General features: G+C 49.3%; 1 protein-coding gene and 1 long non-coding RNA gene across 2 annotated transcripts; one reads left to right on the plus strand and one right to left on the minus strand.

Moving 5' to 3' along the window:
- Positions 1-88: 88 nt before the first annotated feature.
- On the plus strand, positions 89-3,767 carry LOC137670723 (uncharacterized). Its single transcript, XR_011049345.1, has 4 exons — positions 89-488; positions 623-766; positions 1,372-1,597; positions 3,244-3,767. It is a non-coding gene; the product is annotated as an uncharacterized lncRNA (long non-coding RNA).
- ZER1 (zyg-11 related cell cycle regulator) lies at positions 2,514-24,326 on the minus strand. Its single transcript, XM_068413720.1, has 16 exons — positions 24,222-24,326; positions 18,924-19,187; positions 17,925-18,075; positions 17,187-17,623; positions 15,459-15,635; positions 14,209-14,323; positions 13,545-13,691; positions 13,096-13,269; positions 12,205-12,420; positions 11,469-11,510; positions 11,016-11,135; positions 10,451-10,566; positions 10,131-10,319; positions 9,054-9,151; positions 8,567-8,669; positions 2,514-7,461 (listed from the first exon to the last, which is right to left on the minus strand). The coding sequence occupies exons 2-16, from the start codon at positions 19,079-19,081 to the stop codon at positions 7,404-7,406; spliced, it is 2,301 nt and encodes a 766-aa protein (XP_068269821.1). The 5' UTR covers positions 19,082-19,187; positions 24,222-24,326; the 3' UTR covers positions 2,514-7,403.
- Between the last annotated feature and the right edge of the window lie 385 nt (positions 24,327-24,711).

Raw genomic sequence — 24,711 nt, forward strand, 5'->3', positions numbered from 1 at the left:
GGGCGGGCAGGGCCCGAGGCGGGGCCGGGCCTGGCATGGCGGGCGCGGTGCGGAGGGTGGGGACGCGGCTGGGAAGGGAGCGCGTTGCCCTCCTCAGCGCGGCCCCCTGAGGTGGCGGGGCCGGGCCGGGGGCTGGCACCTCAGGCTCGGCTCCCCTGGAGCGGGAGCCGGGGTCTCTCTCCTTCCCCCGCCATGTGCCGGGGGAAGCCCGGCCGCAGCCCGCGGGCCGCCTCGCTGCCCCTCACGCCGCCCGCCCGTGCGCTGCCCTGCACGGGGGCCCTCCGCCTCGGGGGCCTTTCCCAGGAGAAAGGCGCTTTTCCGCAGCTCCCTTCCCGCTGGTGCTCCCGCCCTGACCCCCCGGGCTGTGCGCGGCCCCTCGGCCGGGGTCCACTTCAGCGGTGTGGGGAGCGCAGGGCCGGGGCCCTCGAGGGCAGCGTCGCTGGTAAAACTGCAGATCTCAGTGCGGCCCGAGGCGAACAGTGCTAAATGTGCGTGTGAGGGGTGGAAGGGGTCCCGCAGAGCTGCCGCTGGGCAAAGGCGAGGGCTCAAGGTGCTGCCTGGTGGTGTCTTAACTCTGGTCTCGCCAATTTGATCATTTCAGCTGTCTATTTCCGTCCCCCAGGGAGAAACGCGGAGGTTGTGCCTGGCTGAATGCATTTAGACAGCGCTATTAACGCAAACGGAGCTTGTAAAACGTCTGACACAACTTTGGCAGGAGGCTGCCAGGGTGGGATTTGATCTGACACCAGATGTCTGCAGCGAAGAGGTTGGTATCTGAGCGAGGCTGTCAGCCTCCCCCGCCCGCAGCAGAGGGAAGCAGGCACGTCTGGAGAATGGTTCTTCTCATCTGAAAGCAGACATCTAAAAGTTGTTGAATTGCACCCTGGATGTGTCTTTATCTTTTGCTAACAATAAAAAAAGCCAAGAAGACTAGCGGAGATGTACACATCTACACTTTGAGTGTCTGTCTATTTAGGGGAGATGAATCTCAACACAAGCCTATAAAAGTTCAGACATCAGTGTTTTTTCTCTTTAAACTCTTTTCAGTTTTAATATAGATGTATCCTGCTGCTTTGGTTACCTTCTTTCCCAGTAAAAATTTGGAAAGAAAAATCATATTCTTTGCAAATTTATCCTCCAGCACCCAAAAAGTAGCTGATTCCTTGGTATTGTTTGACCACAAATGGGGTGTTCTTGATTATTTTAGTCTCTTTAAGTGAGTCAGTGGCCACCTGCTGATTCCAGGAAAGCACCTGGCTGCACAGGTCACTTAAATGGTTTACCTGAGACAGCTGTGTTGAAATGTTAATAAAAATTGTAGCCTAAATTTCCAACAATAATTAAAATTTTTTTGCCTTTTTTTAATTCTAGGTAAATGCAAAACCTCCAGAAATCCTCCCTTAGATGCCTCATAGACTGCATCGGTGCTTGTCAAACCTCATGTACAGGGTTTGTATGTGAGACGGCCCCGCTACTCTCTGCCTGCTTTAAATACCCTGAAAATCCTTCTGTTCCTGGAGTTGCAAAGGAAGCCTTTCAGAACAGCAGGAAGGTCAGAACAGTAACATCAGGCTCCATCTACAAACAGAAAGCAAAGGTGGGTAGTGTCTTTCCGTTCCTTGCAGAGAGGTGTAAATGTTAAACCTTAATGAAGGTAATTGGAGTAGTAACAATATTACCCACTTGAAAGTAGAAACGTTTTGATATTCTAGAATAATCTGTCCTAAGGAATGTATCCTCGCTCTCTTTGTGATTAGAATAATTTGGGGCATGTTATGCTTTTTATCTTTTCTCACAGCTTTGAAACCTCTCTTACAGAGATCAGAGTTTATCTCAAGGGTTTCAACCTAAATTACTGGTTGAAATTAGGCTCAGTTCCAGAAAGCTTCTACTAACAAGTTTCTGAGCAGAGAATCTAGGTTCTTACAGCATTCCAGCTAGGAATTTCATGCTGCTGGAAGCCTGAGGTATCTCTCTGTACTCTTACAACATGGTACATTTTCAGCTTCCTAGAGGCAGTTCAGTTTCACATGGTTCCTCCTCCTACTTCAACCACCTGGAGTCTGATCCTTTAGAGAGCGTACAATGACCACTGAATTAACTGCCAGTTGAATCCCTGCAGGACCAGGATCTTACGAAGAAAGTCACGCTGACCTTAAAGCAGATTGACTGTTTTAAGCTAGAGTCTTTTCTTAAGTACTCTGCTTCTGCCCACGTACAAAGCTTGGCCTGTGGAATGCAAGCCACAGACCCGTTACAGAGTTCAGAGGCAATCTGTACAGTCAAATATTGTTCTGATTTTTTTTTCCTCCTCTCACATAATTTCCTAACAATACGCTCTTCCTCCACGCCTCTTTTCTATTGACAAACAGTATTGTATCCCTTGGAGTGATGAAAGGAAAAGCCACTGAACTGCATCATCAACACATGGCAGTTCCTTTCATTTTTAATGAAATATATGACAGCAAATGGACCAGTACTGTACCTAAATAAACCACATTCACAGACCAAAGGAAGAAGACATTGTTAAGCACTAGGTTTAATACACAGCGGGTATCCAATGGATACAACAGAAAAGTTAATTCATTCAGAATTGTAAGGAAGCAACAGTTGTGCATTATTAATTTTTTGCTTGGTTTCACCATGTACAAACATTTGAACCAGGCCTCTCATCATTAGGGAGGTCAACGGACAGAGGAAAAGCAGACGCTCGCTCATTGTAACAGAGGTTATTTTCGTTAAGCAGAACAAGGAAATACATTATTTGGTTAGCTTAAAAACTTTTTTTTAAGCAAGAAAAGAATTACAGAGAGAATCAGTGACAATTACATGAAATTAAAATACAGTCTGCTAAAGCAGAAGTGTTTCAGTTCAGCAGGAAATCTCCCTCGTTCCTTTTGTTAAGTGCTGTCTTCTCATCCAGCCCCCGTGTTGCTTTTCCTCCGTTCCTGATGACCATTATCCTTTGTGCTTCGTACTCGTGGTTGTCGTGGAGACCAGCTGTTTCCCTACTTTTAATTCTCTTTTTTTCCAGCACAAGCTGCCCTCTAACACCTGAGCTGCAGCAGGCTCCTCCCTGAACAGTCTCAAGAAAACATCTTTTCCATAGAGTAGTGCCTGAATGCAGTGCCCCTATAGCTCTTGCTCCACTGGTAATTAATTGGATGTGATGATTCCCTTCAAGTGACGAGAAGGGAACAGGCTCACAGTTCTAAGACTTTTCTTCCCACTCATCTTTTGCAGAGGCCAGAGTGACTGCAGCAGCAGCCCGACCGAGGTGCCAAGTGGGGTCGTACTCAGTGCTGAACAGATACCATTTCAGCCAGTAGGTCGGTGCAGGGTAATAACAGCCATGATGCAGATGGGGCAGATGAATTATCTGCTACGTTACTAATTGCCACAAGTATCAGTGCTAACCATTCTTGGCTTGGTCTAGATGAGAAAGTCTGGTGCTGCTGGGTGTCAAGCATCACGCAAGTAGATGCCGATTGTTATAAGCATCCTCCCACAGATCTTGTAAAATGGAAGCACTTGTGGGAAGTTGCCCACCACTTTGCTCTCCTACCTGTTCCAGAGAACATGGCAGACACCTGACACCCTGCATGCTGAGGACTGCTGTGTCCTTGACTTGGGCCACTGAACGACGAGGCATCCTCCAGCCAGGAAGGAAACTACGTACAGTCAAGGTGGAGGGTTCCTTTAGTGGCACAGTCTCTGCAGAGAACTACTGAGTTGTGTTTGTGCTCTACTTGCCAAGCTTTTGAATATTAAAGGAAATGTAGTAGTGAAAACATGAGTAAGAGTCTGAATGGGACAATAACTACAGAGCACAAGGAGCCCCTTTGCCGTATCTTTACACACTATGAACTTCTCTCCAGCTGGATTCTCATTTGACAGAACCCTGTTCGAGTTTTCTGGGCAGGGTTGATCGTTGGCTCTATAATTCTGTGTGGAGTTGAAGTCTCCTGGTTCATTCCTTTGCTCCAGCAAAGATGAAAGTCCTGAGAGGCTTCTCTGTAACAGTCAAGCATTTCAGGGTATCCAACTTCCCCTTTTACATTAGACCTTTATAAAAAACCACCTACTTTGCCCTCCCCTCCTTTGCAGAATACTGGTATGATGGCTGCAGACAACTACCCTGTTCTGTCTGAGCGCTGGATCTATGGCAGCAATTCTTTAACTCCTCTTTGCCTCCAAAAAGCGCTTTCAGGTCATGGCACATGCGTTATGCCTAGGGTGCAACAACTCCTGTCGTTTTAGTTAGGGAAACCAAGGTACAACCTAGTTTCAAACTCCCAATTACAGGAATTCCGGGATCACGCTCAGGTGTTCAGAGGATACCTTTCCTCTTTTGCTCCTTACTGAAAGTAAACGTTATTTTTCAGCTCACAAAGTTTGTTGGCTTGAAGACATTGAAGCTTGTAGCCAAAGCTCATGTTACTCTAACAGGGATGCTATTTCTTTTAAAATGCTGTCTTGGGAATTTACGTTGCTGGTGGCCTGACTCAAAATCTTAAGTGTAGCTCGGTGTAACAGACCAGTTATAGTTCCCCCTTCCCCCTGGGATCAGTGAGAGATCTCAGAAAGCTAAGCTTTTCTGGCAGGCTGGCCTGACTCCATCAATCTCCATGTTGCTGGGAATTTGAAATCTTTTTATCCTGGTTCAGACTCAGGTACAGCTTGGTGAGGATATGTGAGCAGTGAGGACAGAGGTTATCGTTACAGTGTGAAACAAAGGCTTGACGCAGTTTGGATCTTGTTAGTTTGGGATACCATGGTCCAGCTTGCAGCAGGTGAGACTTCAATAACAGCTGAACTTACAGGGGCACTGGTTTGAAAAACCCAGATCTTTGGGGTCTGGAGGCAGATGGAACCAAGGCATTGGTTGTCATTAACCTCGATGTAGTCCTGCCAAAATCTCAGTGTAAAGCCCGACGGTTTGGCTCGGATTACAATGCAAGGCTGAGATCTGCTCTAGCTGAGACGGGAGCTCCTGAGCTCCAGCTCTCCCCAGCGTGGCAGCTGCGTTCTGGGCACGTGGGTTTCTGATACCTCTCGCATCTGTGACGTGTCCCCTTCCACTCCACTCCCACCTTGCCAACATAGTCAGAATCTGGAGTGCTCTTTGTCATGTGATTCAAGATTTTAGTGGTAGGAGCTTGCACTACACGGGCATTAGGAAGGGGGAAAGCCTAGTGGGTGGCACTGTCACGGGAAACAACTTCAAGAGGACAGCAGCACGAACTGGAGAATTAGATGAGCAAAGCCTGACTCCCCTAACGCCCCGAGGCTGGCTGGCAGCATTTGCAGCCTTTCTTAGTTTTGCATCTAGAAGGAAGATTAGCAAGAGTTATACGGAAAACAGATCTTGAAATAAGCTTCCCTGTCTCAAAGCTTATAAGGACACAAATTCTGGGGGAACAGGAAGAAGAGAAAAATACATTTCAATCCAACGACTGAAAAAAAGTATAATTTGTCAAGTTTTGCAAACCATATGAAAACAATTCAAAAGTGACACAAAAATATATATAAGTTTGAAAAATACTTAAAGAAAAAAGTACAGATCTCACAATATCAAAACAAATGACGTATGGTTAAAACAAAACAAAACAAAAAAGACATTGAGTAACACCATATTGGCAGGAAAAGTAAACCTCTCCAGGGCAGCTGTGTTGTGTCATTTAAAGTGTCAGTTTGTGTTTCTAGGATCTCTCTCTAACGTGCTCAGCAATGACAACATTAACTCTGAGCATTAGAAGAACCTCATAGCAGCGAGTCAAATCTGAGAGCAACGTATACAAGGGCAGAGAGCAGCGAGGCTGTGCTCAGAGGCCTGAAATGTCCCAGCTCACCTGGCCATGGTCTCCTCTCACTCTTACCAGATATAAAATCTTTTCTAAATCCCTTCTAAGGGAAGGTTTGTGAATTGTGAAGGAACCGTGGCAAGCAGAGGGCTCTAAGCGTGGACTGCACACTTGCTGAGTGCCTGGCTGTGAGGCAAACCTTGGCCTTTGGCTTCTTCAGCCTTTATAGGTCTGGAGTCTGACAGGTGAAGACCACCGCAGTGGGACTCTCCTTTCACCTACAGCGTATAAATGGGAGTAACGCTGCTGACGCGAGAGGGACTGCACTGGTAAGTGCCAGTGGGGGTCATGTGAGAATAGGGCCTTCCGCTTCCCAGAAGAGGGGGGAGATGTTGGGGTGGAACAAGAGGTGCTATTTCATGGGATCACCCTCCAAAGGGTGCCTGGAGCCTCCCCAGTCTCAGAAGAGGACTTTAGCACCTCCAGTTGCTGCAGTGAACTTCCTCTAAAGGGAGATTACTTTGCCACTGAGCATGGCTTGGACTGATGCAGACTGAAAAAGAGCAGAACAGCTCCAGTCCGTTACTGGGACTTGCACAAGTGGTACAAGCCGCTCTGGACTGGGGCCTAGTAGAGCTTATTATGCAGAGGGGAAACACCCTCTCTGGCATTTGTAGCCCTTCCCCATAAAACAGAACCCAACTAAAAAGGTGGTGAAGGACTGGAATTAAGACGTGATTGCTGCACAGGCTCCCTTAGAGAGAAAAGCTCTGTGTTGCCAAGGATGTGTAACTGGTTTTACTGGTCACCCCTGACGCCCTGAGGCTGGGTGGGCTGGCAGCTCCTACTGTATCGCCAAAGGGGACAAAAACAGACCTCTTGACTTTAATGGGAATGTCTTTCTTCTGAATGACCCACAGCCAGTCAGCAAAGCTTCCATTAAGGTGAGTCTTCTACACAAAACCCTTAAGGGAGTGAATTGACTTGAAAGATCTTCCTTCCCCATTTCCTCCCTTCACAAATATCACTAAAAGGGTCAGGTTTTTTTGGTCTAACTCTCTGGTATTGTGTCCCCCAGCCTCTCTTAACCAAATAAATAACTCTTCGCTGCCTGTAACCCCCTTGAGCAGCCGATACTGATTCAGGGCTGGTGTTCTTGCAGACATTACAGGACCTCATGCAATACAGCAAAAGGGGATTTTTCTAAAAAGTGGGAAATAAAAACGTCACTAGCGATCACACAACTAGGTTTTCAAGCTCATGATCATTTGAGGCTCTCTGTGTGGTCTAAAATAAAAAGGTTAAAAGATACATTATGTAGTTGTCTTTGTTTTTTGTTTTCTTTTTATACAGAAATCATACACACAGAACTTCAACCTGAAACTTCATAACAAAAAAGTCCACTAATTTAAGGAAAGCATTTTGTTGTGCAAAAAGTCCCTCCCCCCTCCCCTGTTCACCTTCATCTACTGAGGGTCTCACACACACACATAAAGCTTCCTTCCAACAGGCGAGTTGGTAAGAAAGAGTCCTCCCTATATACAGTGAATTAGAGAGAAGCTGGATACAGTGCTGGCAAGAGGCATGAGAGGATCGCCTCTATCTGGAAGTGTCCATGTTCTCCTCCTTAAAGTTACTGCAGTGCTCTATAACTTTCCTATGGATAAAACAAGGACAAGGAGAGAGGGTTTAGTTTAAAGCTTGTTGCACGACAGTCGTGGGACAGTAACGTAAGAACTGTCCAACAGCCTGATCTCTAAATGCATACGAACTGCAGCAGGCAGCCTCTGCTGAGATTCACATCAGCTGATATTTGTGTCAAATCCAGTACACGCCACAAAAGCAGCTCAGAGCTCACCGTTCATCCCCTCAGGATTTCAAGTCATGCTAGTATGGATCCGGATCTGTACGTGAGCCTTCGTTCATCACCCCCACACCCAATCACCCCCACACCCAAATCGTCAGAGAGCTTTGAATCACTTCAGGAAACACGTGCATACGGATGTTTGTCGGTCAGTCTGCTGTCACCTGTCCCTGCTTTTCTGTTCAGGTACCATTCCTGCACCGTCCCGACACCATCTGCCTAACTGTGAGAGTCTTCTGCAGGCTCCAGTCACCTCCAGCATTTCGCAACCCTTCAGCTACGGGGGATGCCTGCTGCCCACCCACAAGGTGTGTATTCCCAGCTGAGCTCTACCCCTCTTTTATATCCATCCTGCAGGTATGAAATTGTAGCTCTGTTTGCCAATGATTAGAAACTGCAGTTGGCTTTGAAACCTCTGGACGAATGACTCCAGAGGAAGGTCACGTAACACAGTAAGCTGGGGAAGCTCACAAAGGTGATGGACTCCCTCCATCTTCTCAAAAATCCTCTCGTTTTAACTGTGCACTCAGCAATTTTAGTGACAGGCCAGTATGATTCTGGACAGGGAGCCCACACAAGTATGGAGAATAGTGATGACTGGAGACTATTGGTGTAAGATGCAATTAGCCATGTGGCTCCCCTGTCCAACAAGCCACTTCTATAACCAATTTGCCCAGCTTCCATCAACCCTGAATGATCTGTGTGTATTGTCCGCCTATAAACACCTCTCTAGTCATTCTGCTTTCATCCTCTGTTTCCTGCTCTTCTCCTGTGTGCGCTTCTTACCCCTCGTACACATCAGTACAGGCCTGTCTTTGGTAGCCCCACTTGATGTAGAAGAATAAAAACTAAACTAAAGCTAAACAGAATGTTTGATGAGAGTGCATTGGTTTCCTACCGGGCCATTTCCTTGGTCTCTTGCCGTGCTGAGGCCATTTCAATCATGTCCTTCAGAAGGGGAATCCCACCTTCTTTGATCAGCAGTGGGCAGTACTTGTCAGCTGCAGAGAAAAGAATAAAACAGGTCCTTGTAAACCTTCACAGGAGCAATATAAAGGGTAGCAGGAGGGGAAGGAGAAGCCTGTGACCTGAGAAGCCACAAAACTTTTATTTCTTATGGAGCCAGCCTGCTAGGGGTGCCCTGGCTGTGAAAACAGCAGACACAAAATGGCTGAGAACATAAGAGCATGGCCAGAAGGATCAAAGCATTGAAGGAATTTCCTACACACTAAGTCTCGTTTCTCGTTTGTGCTGCCTGGACATTCCTGCATCATTCAAAGAACGTTCTCTCTACCGACAGAGCTAAACAGGGAAGGCTTTTTCTGCGAACCAGCTCAGGTCCACTCTTACAGCGCAGTGGATGTGATTTCGAAAAGGGAACTTACGGTAGACGGAGACCAGGTTATACAGCGCCCAGGTAGCCCAGTGCTGGCTGACTGGGGAGATCCCTTGAGGAAGAAGTCGAAGGATTGGTTCAAATGACCTGCACAGAAATATTGCAGAAGTTGTTAAAAATCCAAGAGCTGCTTGTTTCAGCACCTTTGCCACCCAAAGCAACACAAACTCGGTGCTCATAGATACCACAGCAGTAAATCCATTGGCATGTCAAAGATTCTGGCATCAAAGACGAAGTCGGTGTCACACGGCAATACTGGCAGGCTTACAGGCCCTACACTTCGGCATGAACACGCTGCCCAGATAAATAGCTGCAACAAATGCAATGGAGTCCAAGAACTGACTTCCATCCTCTGTCAGGCATCTCCTCACGACAGCCAAAACCCAGCAGCACTGATCTTCCCGTAGAGGGGCCAAAGCAAAATTATACCCAGCCAAAGCTGGCTGCTCATGTGCAACGGTTGCTGTGTTTCTTCTGACAACAATAACGTGTCTGTGCTGTAGCTCAGGCACTGGAATGCCATTCGTCCTGGATCCCTGCCAGGGACTCCAGGGATACAGACTGCCTGATACCCCCTTACAGGAGGGGCTTTGGAGGATCCCACCAGCTGTATTAACCCTTGAAGGGATTTCTGGGAACTGTGTCTAAATATCCCCCCGAGGAGAGCGAAAGCTACAGCAATCCACGTGACTTTCAGAAGCAAACAGACTTAAGGAGGTGCAAAGGACAGCAGTGTCGGAGGAAAATGCTTAGGCAGTCCCAGTCAGGTCATGGGTCTCCTAACTATGCAACTTCACCAGACACGTGCAGGCGAAATTCTGTCGGGCTCCCCCAGTTCTCCCACAGGAATTGCCAGGCAAGGCGTCTAATTTCAGCAGCCTGCGTTTCATGTTTCAAAGGAAGATGTAAAACCCTCACTAAAGAGCACGTCCCTGAGGATGTTTCTCCTTCACTCTAAGCAGAGCCTCCAGGCTGGGCTACACCTCTTCCCTTCTCTCCGTTGGTGCTTGCTTCCTGTGACAACCCTGGCTCCTAGGTGAGTGGGCCAAGCTTTTCTGTTCCTCACCTGTAATTAATATTTCTCCTGGAGTTGATATCCCAGCTCTGGATGGCTGCCCACATCCTCTTTACAACTTCCTCTCGGTGGGGCTCACATATACCCCAAGCCTCTGGACCATCAAACATGATATGGGAGAGCACACCACAGGCATTATAGGACACCTCAATCCCATCTGCTTTGCTCTCCAGCAGGTTGCTGCCAAGAGAGAAGAGATCATTTAGAGATGCTGAAGCACCAAAGGTTTAAAAGTCTCCAGGTGGTTCAGGAGCAGAGCTCCAGAGCACTCACCCTGCCCCAGCCCAGCTGGTCCTTAGCCAGGCACTCACCTGAACACACTGATGAACTGGGAGGTCATGAGCTGTGGGCGGAGCTCCTTCACCTCTGCTACATTGCCCAGGAGCCCCAGCATGTTGCGATGCAGCTCCTGTTTCTCTGGGAACTCCTAAGCAAGCAACAATAAACAGGATTATACAAAAGCAGGGGCTATGGTGATGCTGAGGACAAGCAACCTTGGAGAAAGATTGTACAGCACATCTAGAAAGGCTGAGTATTTTTGAGCAGTCAGCAATGGTTCTTTAGCAGATGCCGAATGGGATCTCTAATGTTCAAGATACACATGAACTGAGGGAATCAAGGCCAGCGCTCACTATTCTCTGCTGCTCTGCTTAAGGGAGATTGCTACAAGATGGGGAAAGAGCATGTTGAGCGTAAGTTTCTCTGTTCTACTGGTTGGGTGTGAGAAATATAAGAAAATACACAAGCTTTTTCTTTTCTGTTTGTGCAACATAGGATGTACTGCTTATAGATTAGCTCAGCCAGGGATCCTGCCCAGGCACCTGCATCTGCACTGCTAATGCCAGCATTCCTCTAGAGGAACCCAGACATACTTACTTTCAAGCACTCCAAGAACAGCTTCATGCCGCTGTAGTTAAGGAACATCTCACAGTTATCGGGGGTCTCGTCAGTGATGTTCCAGAGGGCACTCCAGGAAAACTCCATCACCTGATCACACTACAGAGCCAAAAAGAAAGGGACAGAAACAAAGCTTTGCTAATGTGGGAGCCCAGCGCAAACCCACCGCTTGTGTTTCCTCTGGGATCACCCTAGATGGCTCCAGAGGTAAGAAAACCTTGTTATTCACTTTCAACTTGTCAGCAAGTGGGTTTTTTGTTTAATATTTTTGCCTCCCTGTCACAGCCCCCTGCTGTCACCCTGGGACAGGAAATTCTGCAGCACCAGCTGAGATGTCTTGTGTGTGTTAGAGAAGCTGGGCTGGCACTCCGGACTGATCTCCATGTTCAAGTCAGACCAAAAAGAAAATACATTTGTGGGGGAAACACTCACCGTTTTATCAGCCAACTTCTTCTGAATCAACTTTAGCATAGTCTGTGGGCAGAGGAAGGGGAAGAGTGAGAAACAGGTCAAGAATCACAGAGCTAAAACTGCTGCAGTACTGCAGGGCTGGCTACAGCCAATTTTTGCAGGCATATGCAGTTTTGACCCTTTGTAGAGAACCTACTTGGGATCTCTTTCTCTAAACCAGTGGGACTGGGTTATGTTCAATGTCGCAAGTGTTCACAGAGCTGAACTATGTCACGGTCCCCGAGCTGTCGAGTTTGCAGTCAAGTCAGTGTTGATCTGTATGACAGAGTCTATACCACATTCTGGCATAATGGCACCGAAGCAGTGGCCTCCGTGGCTCTTTGAAAAGGTGAGGGATATGGGTTGACATGAGCTGGGAGGCTGATACAAACTCAGGGAGATGGAGAAGGAGCTAGTTACAAGGTGGTACCAGTTCTGGAAATAATATGATGTGGTGAAGAAGGTAGAAGGTTATGCTGCTTCCCTGCGCTCACAGACAGCCTATCTCTGAGATCGTGACTTCCAGTGCTCATAAGCAAGGAAAAGATGTCAGGTGGGGAGGGATAGGTTCCAGGAGAGGTTACCATTGCTAGGACACTAATTCCCTCCCCTGATACTGCAAGGTTGGGTCACTGGCTGGATGCATTTGGTGGAGCGCTGCAAGGGAATTGTGCTAGCCTGGGTTAAGGATAAGTAGACGCCTTGGGACCATACCAACCATGACAAACCCCATCTTGCCCACAGCTTCTTTATGATCGTTGTCCACCTGGCAGACCAGAGCGTTACAGAGGTGCACAGCGATGCGCTGGATAGACTCATCCTGCCGGCTCTGGTTGAGGATGTTCAGCAGCAGCTCGTTGACTCGGCGGTACTGGAACTCCAGCTCCTCAGGAATGCTGAAGTTACACAGTGTCAGGCAGCAGTTTCGCTGTACCTGGGCCAAAAGGAAGCAAACGCTGGGCCAAGCGGCTACGAAAACATGGACCCCATCACCTCACGTTTCCTTGCTGCTTGGTACTGAAACCATCTTCTTGCTTGACTATGACTATTAAAACTTCTGCTACCCTCTTACCTAGCACTGTGCTTTAGCCGTGCTCTGTCAGCACCCTCTTCTCTCTCTCCATCACTCGAGTCTCACAGGGCCACGCAATCACCCAATGCCCATCACTTTTCAAGCCAATTCCTCACTGCCTGTAAGCTCTCTATACAACACTCGTGATTCTGCAACCCAGTGGCAACGTCAGCTACTTCCCATAGAGAGTATTGTGATGTCTCTTTCTGTTGACTCAAGACTGCCAATGCCTGCACCCTTTTCACCCCCCAGTCAGCACTGGACATCTATGCTGTGTGTCGTATACACCCTTTGACCACCATCAGATAAAAAGGAGCACTGCTATCATCACTTTCTTCCCCTTGTTCTGGAGAACACCATGTGGATAAGGAGCACCCTGCATGTAATCTCCATTACTGAGTGAAGGCAAGGAGCAGATCCGGGCAACAGCTTGTCCGGTGCCTGCCTTGGCTCACATCCTGGAGGTTGAGAAGACCCAGATGCTAACACTAGGCTGAAGACTTAGTACAGGGAAGGAGGACACTGGGCTGCTCTTACTGTGACCTCCTGGTAGGACTCCATGCCGTTCAGCACCACCTGGATGACCTGGCGCCGCAGCTTTACGCTCTGCTCCATGCGATACTCGGAGTTGGTCAAGTAGAACAGCGCCGCGCTGCCTGTCACCTGGATGTTTTTGTCGTCCTTGTGGCACTTGAGGGCTGTGATCACCAGCTGCAGAGAAGCAACATGAAGCTTCAGTGCCACTGACTTGCTGTTGAGTCTTGGTGTGACTGTTACGGCTGTGTGGGGCAAAGACTGTTACGAGCCTGCAAGGAATGCGTGGCCCAGGCATTGCAGGAATACGTGCATGAAATGAAGCTCCCCAGTTCCACTGCACTACTGGAACTTTCTCCAGAATGGCCTGATATGGTGTCTCAGGGTGAAGAAAGGACTGGGACTGCAAGATTTCCCTTGTAAGGGTGAGGTAAGTGCTAGCAGGGGTTTACCTGAAGGGCTCGCAGTAGCTGGCTGCAGCGTTCGATACGGGCAATGTCAAAAAGGAGGTTGATGGCCCGGGAAGTGATTTCTGGTCGGTGTTCAGTGTAAGCCTCAATAGCATTTAGGACTTGCTCTTCGTTCTTGTCTCCACTCACCTGGTACGGAGGAACAAAAAGAGTCAGGGAAGAAATGATCAAGAAGGAAAAACCAACGTGAGACAGGAACTCTGAGGGTAGCTGTGGAAGGTCGAAGGGTACAACGTCCCTCTGCCCTGCTAGATTAGGCCCAGGATGAGAGCAAAGAGGTTGAGTCGCTTCTCAGCCCAGAGGGACAAGAAAGGGCACCTCTGGGGCAGGAGGATGCTAGTCACAAGTGAGACTCCTATTGTCTTAAATCCTTTTCTTGTAGTCACAGACATCCTGGTCCTTCAGGCAGGATGATTTTTTCCACACCCCACTCTGAGATGTGTTTTTTAACCCTTGCAAAAACCATGTGGGGTACAGGTCTTGCCTTCAGGCAGTTTTCCTGCACTATCAAGTAGCTATGGAAAGGTCAGAGCTCAGTTGTCACACCTGAGACCCCAAGAACTCCACTGTACTGGCAGCCAGTAATTTTCATGTTCTTTCAACTTCTACCAAGTACCTACTGCCAATATTCTTGTGGCCTCATTACCTTGTAGGCTGGAATATGCGTCAGGCGGCAGAGAGATGTTTCAAAAAGGCCCAAGAACTGGAGTGGTCGTTTCAGACCCCGGAAGGGAGCAATGCTGCTCTTTGCTGGCTCAATGCTGACGGGGAAAAAAAAAAAAAGACATCACTCATGTTGGCACTGTCTTTCTTCAGGTGTCTCCTGCCCCAGAAGATAGCTATCAGCTCCCCATTCACTCTGACTGTACTGCTCCATAACTAGAGTAATAGCTACACTGCAGTTGTGTGCCAGTCAGGTTCTCCTAAACGTAACGTTGGATGTTCATCCCAGGTGATCCCGAGCGCAGGGCTCAATGTGTTCAACAGAAACAGCAGTAAGAATTCATGGAGCCAGAATGCAGCTGTCCCGGGTAGAATTTGTCCTGGGAATTCACTAGCTGGGGCAAACGCTTTCCCCTTAGGAAAGGGCTGTGGATTTCACTGATTAAAAACTATCAGCAAACTGGACTGCGTGTTGTCTGACAGACACGCTGGTCTGCTTCTGTGATCGTGCAACAACACTAGTTTTGCTGCCATGTTCCTTACTGACTGAGAGCCAGCATTTTTTCACCAGCTCTGGAAAGGGGCCAGTACTGTCCCACTTGTTTTGCTTTTGTTCAGTAAATGCTCAGGGAACAGGAGGGCAGAGTTCTTGGCTGATCTGGAAAACCAGACCTCTAAGTACTCCCCTGCTGAGGTGCACCAGGATTTTCCAAGGTTGATCTGCCCAGTATCCAGCTCAAATCTGAAAACATGCCTTTAGGTTCTAAGTTCCTAAAACACTCAGCCCTCCTATGAACACTGATGTCTTGACTCAGTGTAGAAGTGTTCTGTCTTGGAAGAGCCTGGATTTCAGTGAGGGTAAGAATGTTTTGTGTAGAAAATGCATAAAGGGCTCTGGAGTCCTTTCAGAAGAAATATAAACCACTGCAAGAGATCCCTGGAAGAATGTGTGTGGAAAAGAACAACTGAAATACTTCTTAGGTATGTATGGGAGGCAGATAGGATGAATTCTTTATTACTCTTAAAAGGCCTCATATGTGTGTCACACACAGGAATCACAGCTGGTTCCCACATCAGTCTTTAGCGTCAGGAGAAACTAGCAAGACCTGTACCCTGCTTTTTAGTATTAATTAGACCTACAGAATTTGGAAGCTCAGAAGAGGGAACTGTCCTTAATTCATCTTTCACTGATCTATCCATCCAAGCAGACCTCAGTAACTGCTGTTTCCTTACCTTGTCTGGCCCATCTTCTCCTCCATGCTCGGGATAGTGCAGTTCTCCAGCATGGTGTGCCCTGAGATATCGAGCGAAGTGAGGTTTACCAAGTTTTCCACAAACAGGTTTAGAACCCGCCGGGTCAGCTTGAATTTGTAATAACTGGACAGATGGTCTCGGGAGATATCCAGGTGCCTGCAAATGACAGAGAGGAGCTCAGAGCCTGCAAAGGATTAGCTACGGCTTCTGCCTCTTTACCAGAGGAAGATGACAAGCCAAGTGTGATTATTATTTTTTATTTATTTATTATGGTTACTATTTCCTTCACAAGATACAGGAATGTGGTTCTGTAGGATCTGGCAGCAGGATCTGGCCCTGTGTCTAACCGAAGCACACAGGTATCTGGTAGAGGTCTACTTAGAATGGAGCACAATGAATCATTTGGCCTCACATCACAAAGGAAATAGCTCCAGGCTCAGGAACTGCCTTTCCCAAGCTCCATCACAGCAGCCACCTGAGCATTTCTGCCTGGTGATTAAGGTGCATTAGAGTATCTTTGCATCCCCAGAAATATATGTTGCCTCATCCCACAAATTAAGTTACACAAGTTTTTGTCTGCTTCCTCTATCTTATGTTTTTTCCCACCCCAGGCTATTACGCTGCCCTGATTTCATTTATCTTCAGGCATTTAAATGCTTAAGCTTTGGGGAAACCCTGATGCTAAGGGAGTGGTGGAACAAACTGACCAGCCATCATGTGCGGTGGGGTCCTTACAGGACAGGGGCTGCTCTTGCCTGCCAAGCAGTAGCTGAGACCCTGGGGAGAGACTTTTCTAAACTGCCTAAGGCAGGAGCCAACATCCCACTCACAAAAGTGTCTTCTACCTGTCGTAGACCAAGTTTCATTGCAAGTCACTGGGAGTTCGAGTACTTGGATTTAGAAAATGTTATCCAGGACGTTCCCTGAGACTCCCAGGTCACATGTTAACATGGTACCCTCTAGTGTCTGCAGTCAGCAGAGGCGACACTATGTGAGCCACTGCAAAGTATCCTTCGTGTGAACAGTGAGGCCCTTCTCTTTGGCTTGGAAAGTCCTCGATCCCTTTCCTGATACCACTGGGCAGTTTGAATAGCGATTGTCTCAACTCTGTTTCAGGAAGTCCTTTCACTGTTAACAGTTAGGGCAGGAGTGCCTATTTATTTACACCGCTTTTCCCCTTGGTCGCACCATCCGTGCGCAGCGAGTACAGTCTGAGCTCAGAGTTTTTCCTAGTTTTATCTCAGAGCCAGGCTTAAACTTTGGACGTTCCTGTTTGACAAGTGGTTTGGAGGACTGAGATTCACAGTGTGATTATTGCTATATTAGTAGACGTACACATCTGTAGTAATTTTTTTGTTGCCATCTCTCAGGTATTCAGCTGTTCTTTTTTGTTTGGCTGGAAGAGGTGGTTGGTTTGGTTTGGGGTTTTTTTTTGCTTTTTTTGGTGCATGGGGTTGTGGTGTGTGTTGTGTTTTGTGTTTCCAGGAGGGAGTTTCTGCTAAGTGGTGTCCTTTTGCAAGCAAAATGCAGGCTGGCTTTAGGCATGTCAGACATGTACAGTGAGTCAGTGAGAGCCTGTTCACGGGGAAGGTTTATAACTTGAAACCAACAGTGGGCGGCTCTCTGTTAGCAGGCAAGTAGACCATTCCTAAAGACCTTTCCCTATCAGTGGGAAAAGGATAAACAAGGAATAACAGATCTGCTGACCTGAGCTTGTGAAGCTGTGCGATCACTTGGATGTGCTCCTCTGACAGGTCCATGTTGTAAAGCACTAAGGAAACCAGACTGTCCTTCCACTGGGTCAGAAATCCCACATCGTTCAGCTGGATCCCAGAGAGATCAAGAGCTGCAAGCGAGGCCAAAGGCCGAAGCAACGTCTCCACATTTACCCCTTCGATCAAGCGGCCCAGGTTCAGGAAGCGCAAGCGACTAAAGCCTTCAAAAGTAAAGTCCTTGACCAGGACCTGGCGCGTGGGGTTCACCAAACAGTCATCTTCACAGCCCCCAGGGTTCTCCTCCTCATAGAAGATATTACAGCAGCCAAAGAGGCTGAGGGAGATAAGCGTGTGGCTGAAGCTCACCAAGGTTTGCAGACTCTTGGCTGTCAGCTTCTCACAGTTAGTCAGGTAGAGCTCAACAAGATCCTGGAAGATGGGAAATCAAAGTTAGAAATATTTCACAGGTAGAGCACCCACCCTGTTGCTACACCACCTCCCACAGGGAGAGCCTGAGACCATGTATCACCGAACTTGACCAATGTCCCCATCCCATTCCCTACAGTGGCTTTGGGAGCTGAGAAGGAAGAAGCTGAGGTTCTCCCAAAGAAAATCTGGATGGTGAAGGATGGAGTCTGGGGAACCTGTGGGTGCCTGGAGTTCTAGCTGGTGCCCGTGCAGCAATGCTGCTATGCGCAGTGGCAGCTGGAGGCTGTCAGTACAATACCACCTGCTTCCTGATGGCTTCCAGGTCCTGGTCCTGCACAATCTGTTCCCGCAAGTGGATCCGAGCTAGCCTGGTGCTCCGGGGATCTGAGAACAGGGTGAAGAAGCTTTCATGGGGTTCAAAGATGCTGTCCGTCTTCACCAACTCCACGTACCTGTATTGGGGCAATGGCATTAGCACAGCACAACACAAAGGCTCCGCTACAGCTCTAGCACCTTCACTGGTTAAGAGAAAATGTGACCAAGTGACACAGGCTCCCTCCTGATCGTCCAGAACAGCCTTTGGGGTGATGGGAGCTGGCCTATTCCCTCTTCTTGTACAGAACTAACGATCCTTAGGAAAATCTCAGGCAAAGATTTGTGCAAGGTCACGTGTGTGTTTGAGCAAACTGGATTCTGGCAAACACACACTCCAGGAATTTTTTTCCCTGTCTGTCTAAAGTTAGTAATTTGATTTTTCATTTTCAGAAAATGAGCTGGCCAAAGTTCTCTGCCAGACTTTGTGGGCAGGAGTTCAGCCAAGAGAGACTCTGATAGATTGTAAATCCCTGGAAACAGGCTGCTTTGTACAGCTATGGGAGCAGCAGCCTTAAAATTTAATATCTGTTAGCGCTTTGCATTCTTATTTCTCTGGTTTGAGAGAGAGTTGTAATGCTTCAGTGGTGGGAAATGGGAAGGCTCCTTTGTTGCTTACTGATGTTCTTGGAAGAAGCAGTGACTGTTTTTTTCACTCTGGGTTTACCTATGTGGAAATGGTGATTTCCACAGAAACTAGGATGATGTATAGCAGTACAATAACGCCTGGGGACACTTCCTTCTGAAGCTAATACAAATCCTTATTTCCAATATGAGGATCAGCTGGAAAAAAACAAGCCCTATCAATTCTTCCCCATTTTTTTTCCCCTTTCCCATCACTCTTTTTAGAGAACTATACTCCCCCTTCCCTGAGCTCCTGGCTCCTTCCCAAACCAGACAACAGCTTTTCCACAGGCCTGAAACATACTCGTTGACAAGTTTGTCACAAATCTCGCTCGGCAAGAAGATGTCAGGATGGAGCCGGAGAGTTTCGTTGTCCAGCAGGTAGCAGAGAGTCCCCTCCAAGTTGCGAAGGCAGTAATCTGTGCACAAGGTCATTAGTGACTCGGGGCTATCGGATGCCATCTTGAGGGAAGTTATGGGAAGCGGAAGAGCAGAAGGAAGCTTTTGATTCGGTAGATCCTTTCCTCAAATGAAGTTCCAGGATGAATTTACAGGGACATCAGGACAGCTATAAGCAGAGGGGAAAAAGACACACATTGAGAAAGGCACATTGGCAAGTGTCCTGCAAAGCTGTTGTACCAGCAGGACGCTGATAGTTGTATTTACAGCCCATCGCTTGCTGACCTCAAAAGAACCTGCAGCATTTTGGCCTCACTGGTATCCCCACCCCCAGGGGACACTGTGGGAATGAGTTAACACGAAACATGTTTGGAAATGAGGCTACACAGCAAGAAAGTGTTTCCTCATTGCAGGGGTTATCTGGCTGACAAGGGCCCTCTGAAAGGGAAGTGGCAGAAGCCGCATTGCCTGGTTTCCTGCAGGGTGGGTTGGATAAACCACCAGAAAATTTACTGTCGGGACGATCTTTTGTATAGCCCCGGTGGGATCTGGTGGCCCCATATCTCGTGCCTGTAATTTTGTTTGCCATGGTTCCGAGTGAAATTTCACGTTCAAGCTGAATGTTTCTCTGTAAGACCAAGCCAGAAGCTCCATGCGAGTCCTTAAATTAGACTGTGAAATGGATGAGAAGCCAGAGGGAAATACACGGACTGGTTTGGCTTCCCTTTGAGTGCAGCGTAAAGCAAGGTTTATGCATGTGCTGGACATCTATACATCCAGCTCCCTGGGACTTGCTCACCCAAACCACTGCAAATCCATCACAAAATGTATGAGTGACTGACCTGGAGAAAGGCAAGTTGCTTCTGCCCTTCTTCGTTTTTAGTACAGGACAAAGAAGGATGGGTGAGGCAGACAATTAGGGGAAGCTACTCCTGTCTATTTTCTTATTTGAAAAATCTCATGGCTCTAGCATTAAGGCTCACTCACTGGCACTGAAGGAGGGCTTGCCTTGGAGGTGTTTAGCAGAAGTGACTGAAGACCACCGATGCCATTTCACTTTCAGAGGGTCAAATCACATTAGAGGCAACCCTGATGTGAACCCTTCTATATATATCCAGAAGCACACAAAAATTGCATTGAAATGTTTATTTTTGAGGTAAAACCTGTGTCTTAACAATAGGTATGTCCCTGCTGGCCGTGAGAACACCGGTGCTATGGAGTCACAGCTGAGCAGCCATTACTGGGGAAGTCGTTGCAAAATGTCCTTAACTATATTCTGTTTCTGATCTTTATCCTGCAGTTGCAAAGATCAGGACACTTGTCTGTGTCTCCAGCTCTCTGCTTCTCTAACGCCTCCGGTGCCCTCTCTGTCCTTCATTCCTGCAGTATCAGTACAAGATGGAAGAGTTTAACTCTGGTTCCTCACATTAATCACTCTCCCCAAAGGTACCCAGGGTGGATCAGGCACCTTCCCCCTTCCCCTTTCAGATGCTCTGTTCAGCCACTGCCTGGGCCATGACAAAGGATCAGGTAAGGCTGTGGATGAGGGAACCTTTTAAACTCAAATGGTCTGTGTGGGTGACAGGAGCACAGCTGTGACTGAGCCTGCCTGGCAGCCCGGGCTCCCGGCCTTCTGCTCCCTCCCTGTGCTGCAGAATGGATTTCCATGCAAACATGAAAGCAGCACAAGTTGGAAATCAAAGCTCTTTTCTTTCTTCTGTGTTTTATTAATTCCTTTTCCGAGGGTGTGCTTCAGCATCAGGGACAAAGAGCTGGCCAAGGAATTAACCCAACACAGAAAGGAGCCTCTCAAAAAGCAAGTGGAGATCAGCAGAACTGCTCCTTGATCAGCAATGAGGAATGGCCGTGCTGGGTCGCTCCGGCGGTGCCCCCACCCCAGGCCTCGTCTCCCTGGGCCAAACCTCGTTCTAGTGTAAGTGGACAAAACCTTAAAGGCAGAAGCAGGCACAAGTGATGAACTTGGCTTGTCTTTTGGCTTTACTTGAATTTGATCGATAGTTTCTCCTTCCTATAAGCATCTTTGGGAACTATATCTGCAGGCAACGGCAGGATCAAGTTTCAATCCCCAAATCACAGAATCACAGAATCAATCAGGTTGGAAGAGACCTCAGGGATCATCGAGTCCAACCATTGCCCTGACACCACCCTGTCAACTAGACCAGGGCACTAAGTGCCATGTCCAGTCTTTTCTTAAACCCCTCCAGAGATGGTGACTCCACCACCTCCCTGGGCAGCCCCTTCCAATGGCTAATGTCCCTTTCTGAGAAGAAATTCTTCCTAATGTCCAACCTGAACCTCCCTTGGCGAAGCTTGATCCTTCTGACCCACTCTGTCCTGGCCTACAACTTTCAACAGCCTTTCCTGTGGGGATCTCAGGCAGGTTCTCTGCTGGTTTTGGCTCAAGAGGCAAAAGATCTCCAAGCAAAGCAGATGCTGAGGAAAAAAACTAACCCAAAAACTCAGCAATCACAAAAATTGCACTGAGTGTCCCCATCAGAGATAGTTTAAAGGGTGTAACTTGCCTTTCGGGGTCACTGAGTCCTGAGCTGGGGTCATAATAACACACAACTCCTCAAGGGTGCCACAATAGCTCAGAGACCTTTGAGATACATGCGGTATGAACAACAAAAATGAGTAAGATGGTGGGTCTTTAATTTTGAAAAAGAAGGAAACCCATAATCCACAGCACGCCCCTTTGCAGTTAAGTCAGGAAAGAAGCAGAGGATGAAATGGGCCACTGAGCGCAGAGTGTTGTCTCACTGGCCGTGAGGTCCCAGCTGAGGGAAGGCAGGTGGGAGGAAGCTGTCCTGCACTCTGCACTGCGTCTGCTTTGGAGACGAATCCATGTCACATCCAGAACGGGTCCCTCTTGCAGATTTTGCCTGAAGCTTGCTTGAGATAATCTTTCCAGAAAGACAAGATCAACACGAAGATCTGAACCCGCCAGGAAACGTGTTCTGCTATCCCTACCAGTTCCCCTGTGCCATCAGACAGGAGGTCCCTGCAGCCAGTGTTCTTCCACTGTTTACTACTGATGTCCAGAGAACTCAAAAACAAATTCCCATTGACAATCTATTATCACGTGCAGCTGGAAACAGCCAGTGCTTGGGACTTGTCCAAGCAGCTTAGAGCACTAAAGGGCAAGGACTGCCTTCCTGTGGCTCTGACAATCCTCTGTTCCCCCTCTGCTGAGACCAGCACAATGTGGCCGGTTGATCCTAGCCCTGGAGAAATCAGCTGCCCTTTAACTTCTGAGCTCCCCGTGATCCACTGACAAAATCCCCAACAGAAGGTAAATATAGAGGAAAGTGGTTAAACCACCCCAGTAAATAACACCAAAGAAAAGCGTTCATCCTCACCATTTATTATGGGTGTTTGAGTGGCACCCAGAGCTGCTGCTGTGACCTTTCGTACAGGACACGATACGAGCTAATTTCTCCCTCCTCAGACTCAGGACATGACACATGGGCAGGGGGAGATGGAAGCAAGAGAGTCAATAGCTGCACTGATCGATATTATCTCTAGTTATAAGCTCAGGGTGTTGATAAAAAGCAATGAACTAGAGAGGCTGACAAATCATTAACAGTTGCCTAATCATTATCCTCAGGCAGCTTTCCACAGGCAATAGCTGTGCACGTTGCCTGCCTCGCAGTCTGTCACCAGTGCTTCCCGATGGGGCAACAAGCTGCCTAGTGCATGTGTGGTTTTGAAGGGTCAAACAGAGACATGTGAAACATGCCGAAAAACTCAAGTGCAAGAATTGAAAAGTGACCAGAGCTACAGCTGCCAATATTTTTTCCAATTTATTTCTCTAATAGATTTGCCTCCATCTTAATGCACAAAGGAATCGGGTCCCTTGGGGACACAGGCACATAAAAGCCTCTACACCCAACTACCCCCCGAAGCAGCCGCTCCGGGGAGTAACAGCATCCTCCCACCATCCACGGCCCAAAGGAAACCGCAGCACGTGCAGCCTCGCTCTCCCCCACCCCGGCCCGCCAGGTCCAGCCAGCCTCTTTGGCAAACATCGCTTAGTTGTAGGCTACATCCACATTGTTACAGCATTTCAGGCTGCGCTGGCACGCGAGGCTTGGGACCGCTCTTGGCGCTCCCAGGGCTGCCCATGCCAATGTTCTCTACCTTGGACTGCACACCGAGCTTCTCTCCCAGCCTCTCTCCCCAGAGCCAAGCCTGACTCACCGTGGCTCCACGCCAACGACATAACGTTTACACTGTTGCTACAAAAAATCCCTGGCAAAGCTGACTTTTCCAGCATCAGGGGCTTGTCCAAGGAGAAGGCAAACAGTACGCAGTGATGTGAACTGATTACGACGCCTTTAGAATAACAAATTTAACGTAAATGCAGAGTTTGGCACAGGTGCATTTTGAAGGGAAAGCGCACTGTCATTTTAGCTGGCGTCTTGCAGCTGCAAATCACTGCGTTTTTATTAATTGATGGGTCATCAAAGCTTGTGCAGGGAAATGCCCTCCCTGCCTGACAGCAGGGAAGCTGAAGCAGGAGTAGGCTGAACGATGCCGTGGCCCAGCAGAGCCGGCAATTGCCAAACTTGCTGGGCTGCCGAGACCGCCATCGCAAATGAAACGACTCGTGCTAGCTGAGAAACGTGTTGATCTTTGTACCTGCCTGCAGCAAAGATGCTCCTTCGGCTCACGGAATTACATCACGGGTTTTCTTTCCAAAAGGTCGCCAGCCCACGCGGACACCCCCGGGAGCCCCTGGGTAACGGCTCCCTGGGCACCGGGACCCGCCACCGCCAGATCGCGACGGTCTCTGACACCCTTGCGAGCCCTCTCCCCAGCCCGCACGCAGCTCTGCTCACAAACCCGAGCCCTCCCTCGCTCCCCCGACACTGGGGCCGGCCCCGCTCCGTGGGGCGACTTTCCGTTCCCGAGGCGCTCGGAGGTCACCTCGGCCGGCAGCGCCGGGGCTCCTCCCGGACGGGCTGCCGCGGCCCTGGGCCCTGCCTGGCGGAGCCCGGCTGCTCCCGGCAGTCCCGGGGAGGGGATGGGGGCTGCGCCGGGGAGCACCGGCCGGCGCTGCCGGGGGTGGCGGCTCCGCGTGGGGCGGCGCTGCCTCCCCACCGCTCGGCGGGCAGGCCCGGTGCCCCCGGGCAGGGCGAGCCCCGTGGGTGGGACTGAGGAGAAGGACGCCGGCACTCACCTGGCGCCAGGCCCCCGCCCGGCGCGGCCGATGGGGGCGGCGGGAGTCCCGGCTGGTCCCGGCGCCGCTCGCCGGGGCGGGCAGCGGCTCCGCGTCCTGCTGGGGCCCGCTCCCCCCGCCGCGGCCTGCGCTGTCAACAAACCCGGCCGTCACTTCCGCCAGCCGGGCCGCCCGCACCGGAAGCGCCGCTGCTTCCTCCCCCCCCCGGAAACACCGGCCAGCCCGGAACGCTCGGGCCGTGCCCGCCGGTCGCCGCTGCCGGGCACCCGCCGGAGCCGGAAAGCAGCGCGAGCCCCGGCCCTCCCTCACACAGCGTGACGTCACGAGGCGCGGTGGCGGTGACGTCACGGCAGTGGTGCTCAGTGCGATGACATCACTGTCCTGCTGCGTGATGTCACGGCGCGGGTCAGGGCGCGAGGCCGCTCCCAGGCGAGGGCTCGTTTGGCGGCGGGTCCTGGCAGGGCCTCCCCGGGGCTCCCCACGTCCCCCT

Source organism: Nyctibius grandis, chromosome 16 (assembly GCF_013368605.1).
Source record: "Nyctibius grandis isolate bNycGra1 chromosome 16, bNycGra1.pri, whole genome shotgun sequence".
NCBI lineage: Eukaryota > Metazoa > Chordata > Aves > Nyctibiiformes > Nyctibiidae > Nyctibius > Nyctibius grandis.

What these genes read in the sequence shown, in the direction of transcription:
- ZER1 (XM_068413720.1), bottom strand. Translation starts at nt 19,081, where the DNA reads ATGGCATCCGATAGCCCCGAGTCACTAATGACCTTGTGCACAGATTAC. An exon ending in GCACAGCTTCACAAGCTCAG is followed by an intron (nt 15,636 to 17,186) that starts GTCAGCAGATCT and finishes TGTCATTTGCAG; the next exon opens with GCACCTGGATATCTCCCGAG. An exon ending in GCAAGATGGGGTTTGTCATG is followed by an intron (nt 11,511 to 12,204) that starts GTTGGTATGGTC and finishes CTCTGCCCACAG; the next exon opens with ACTATGCTAAAGTTGATTCA.